Genomic DNA, 2,347 nt, shown 5'->3' on the forward strand with positions numbered 1-2,347 from the left:
CAATAGCAAAAGCAAAATAGTAATGGTAATTTATAGCAAGGCGGTAGCGAAAGCAAATGCAAAAGCAATACAGTATTAATAGTAATAACAGTAACAGTAGCAATAGCAGCATAAAAAATATAGCATTAGCAATATCATTACCAATAGCAGTAACAATTAAACAGTAACAAATATTAATATATATATATTTTTAATAATGCCATATTCTATAGTTAGGTAAACATTGACTGATTTAATACTATCAACTTTAATGAAAATAAAACTAAAACAACAATTAATTAAAAATTATTACATCATTAACAAATAGGCCTATGTGCCTTACCTGGTGAGGGGACGATCAGGTAGACCAAGTGGATCTATAAATGCACGCTCCAGTTTCATTATCTGATCGTTGTACATTCTTATTTCAATTGGACTGAAAATACAAACATTTGGAAACAAGGTACTAGAAATTCACTTTTGCGATAGGTGGGCATAGGTTTTGGATAGATTTTTTTAAAATAATTATTATAGCTTGAAGGGTAATTAAGAGAAAATATCAGATGTTAGAGGCAGATAACAAAATGTAGGTTTTCAGGACACGATTAGGTGAGATGTAAATGTCATTTGACATGTAACATTCCGGAAGCAAATATTGAGTATAATCAATATGGGGACGGACAAAGGGTTACTCATATAAGATACGGTATGTTATATATTAGATCTGCGAGCAAAATCGACGACACTGGGTAATTGAGAAATTGCCTAGATAATTTGATGTAGGCCTGCTGTTAGGTTACTAAATGCGCAAAAAAAAATACGACATGCTTTATACGTACTTTGCTTTGTCAAGCTTAGCCAATCTCTCTTCAAAATCAGTAGCGGCAGTTGTAAAATTATTCACAGCGCTCTCAAAGTCATCTATAAAAATTAATGACAAATTGACTTCATTGAGTACATGTGGTACTAGTCTTGTAACAGCGGTGGCACCAAGATTTGAAAGGCAAGGGACCTACGCGGGCCCAGTGGCGTATCTAGGGAAACACGTGGGAGGGGAGCACGCCCCTCTAAAAATTACTCGTGACTGCCCAGGCGTCCCCAAAAATCACGGTCAAGTTGTTAAAAATCACCTAAAATCCCCTTAACTTGCGAGTTAGCCCCAACCCCCTTAACTAATAGATGTGTATAAGAGACAGCATATATAGTCATAATATGCCTATATATGTTCATGGTGTGATGTAATCATGAACATGATATTAGGCATAGATCACCAACAACCACACTGGTGAATTGTGTAAGCTCGCCGAAAGGGCGAAGGTCTCTATTTTGACTGTACCTGTATTGAAACTTTCATAACTATTTATAGCATTTATTAGATTAGACTTTAAAGAAAATATTGTGATTTAAAACAGGTGCGCAAATGGATTAAGAATGGACCATGCATAGGCTAACGCTTTTGGCCGCAACTAACCATTTAGCGCTATATAAAGTTATATAACACACCTAAATAAATATTTGTCATTTGATTGGTAGATTACATATCACGAGACATTGGTTATTTACACCATTTCGTCACTCATGAAAATTTAGTTCAATCCGTGCATTTTTTTTTCCATTCGTTTTGTCCATTTCGTTTTTGTTTTATTTCGCATAATAAATGCTTATTAACTACAAACTCCAACTCTTAGAGAATTCATTGACTAAAGTCAGAAAAAAGAACAAACCTCCACAGAGAAACGTTAGAGGCAGATATTTACATGAAGCATAGACATATTTTTTCCTCCACCGTCCATATATTAATATGAATAATGGAATAGTTATTACAATATTATGCCATTTTCTTACATACTTTTCAATTATTAATGAATAAATCAATTTGCCAATTTTTATTCAATTTGAATATAGCAAACTTAATTAATTCTTCATTCATTGAATTGCATATACCTATTAATTTATTGGTTTGCCTAATTTGTACCGTACATTTAAATTGTACTTCATTTATATGTAAATGAATAAAGGATACCTAACAATTAATATTGTAATGTACCCTCCCACTTGTATATTTCAACTTTACTGTATATTTGTAATATGTCGTATTCCGGTGTATTTTAAACATTTTTAAATATTATTACTTTAATGTATATTGTACAATTCAATTTTCCTTAAATTTGCAATAGTCACCTTGTATCTTGTATTGTCTTTCTTTTTATCTCAATTTGTACCAATTTTTAAAAAATGTCCTTTATATTGTGTTAATTATTACAGTATCTTATGATTTTCAATAGTACTAAAATATAAAAAAATTCAAAAATAAAGATAGGCCTGCATTATACATACATACATATATATATATATATATATATATATA

The 2,347-nt window shown here is 31.4% G+C and overlaps 1 protein-coding gene across 1 annotated transcript in view; it reads right to left on the reverse strand.

Moving 5' to 3' along the window:
- LOC117122546 (putative N-acetylated-alpha-linked acidic dipeptidase) overlaps nt 1-2,347 on the reverse strand; it is a 26,332-nt gene that overhangs the window by 3,501 nt on the left and 20,484 nt on the right. Inside the window, exons 16-17 of the mRNA XM_033268148.1 lie at nt 819-900; nt 323-415 (exon numbers count right to left, since the gene is read on the reverse strand). Coding sequence (XP_033124039.1) covers nt 323-415; nt 819-900 — 175 coding nt within the window. The remainder of the gene's footprint in view (nt 1-322; nt 416-818; nt 901-2,347) is intronic.

Source organism: Anneissia japonica, unplaced genomic scaffold (assembly GCF_011630105.1).
Source record: "Anneissia japonica isolate Jap-2015-1 unplaced genomic scaffold, ASM1163010v1 scaffold1889_len2455224_cov183, whole genome shotgun sequence".
NCBI classification, from domain to species: domain Eukaryota; kingdom Metazoa; phylum Echinodermata; class Crinoidea; order Comatulida; family Comatulidae; genus Anneissia; species Anneissia japonica.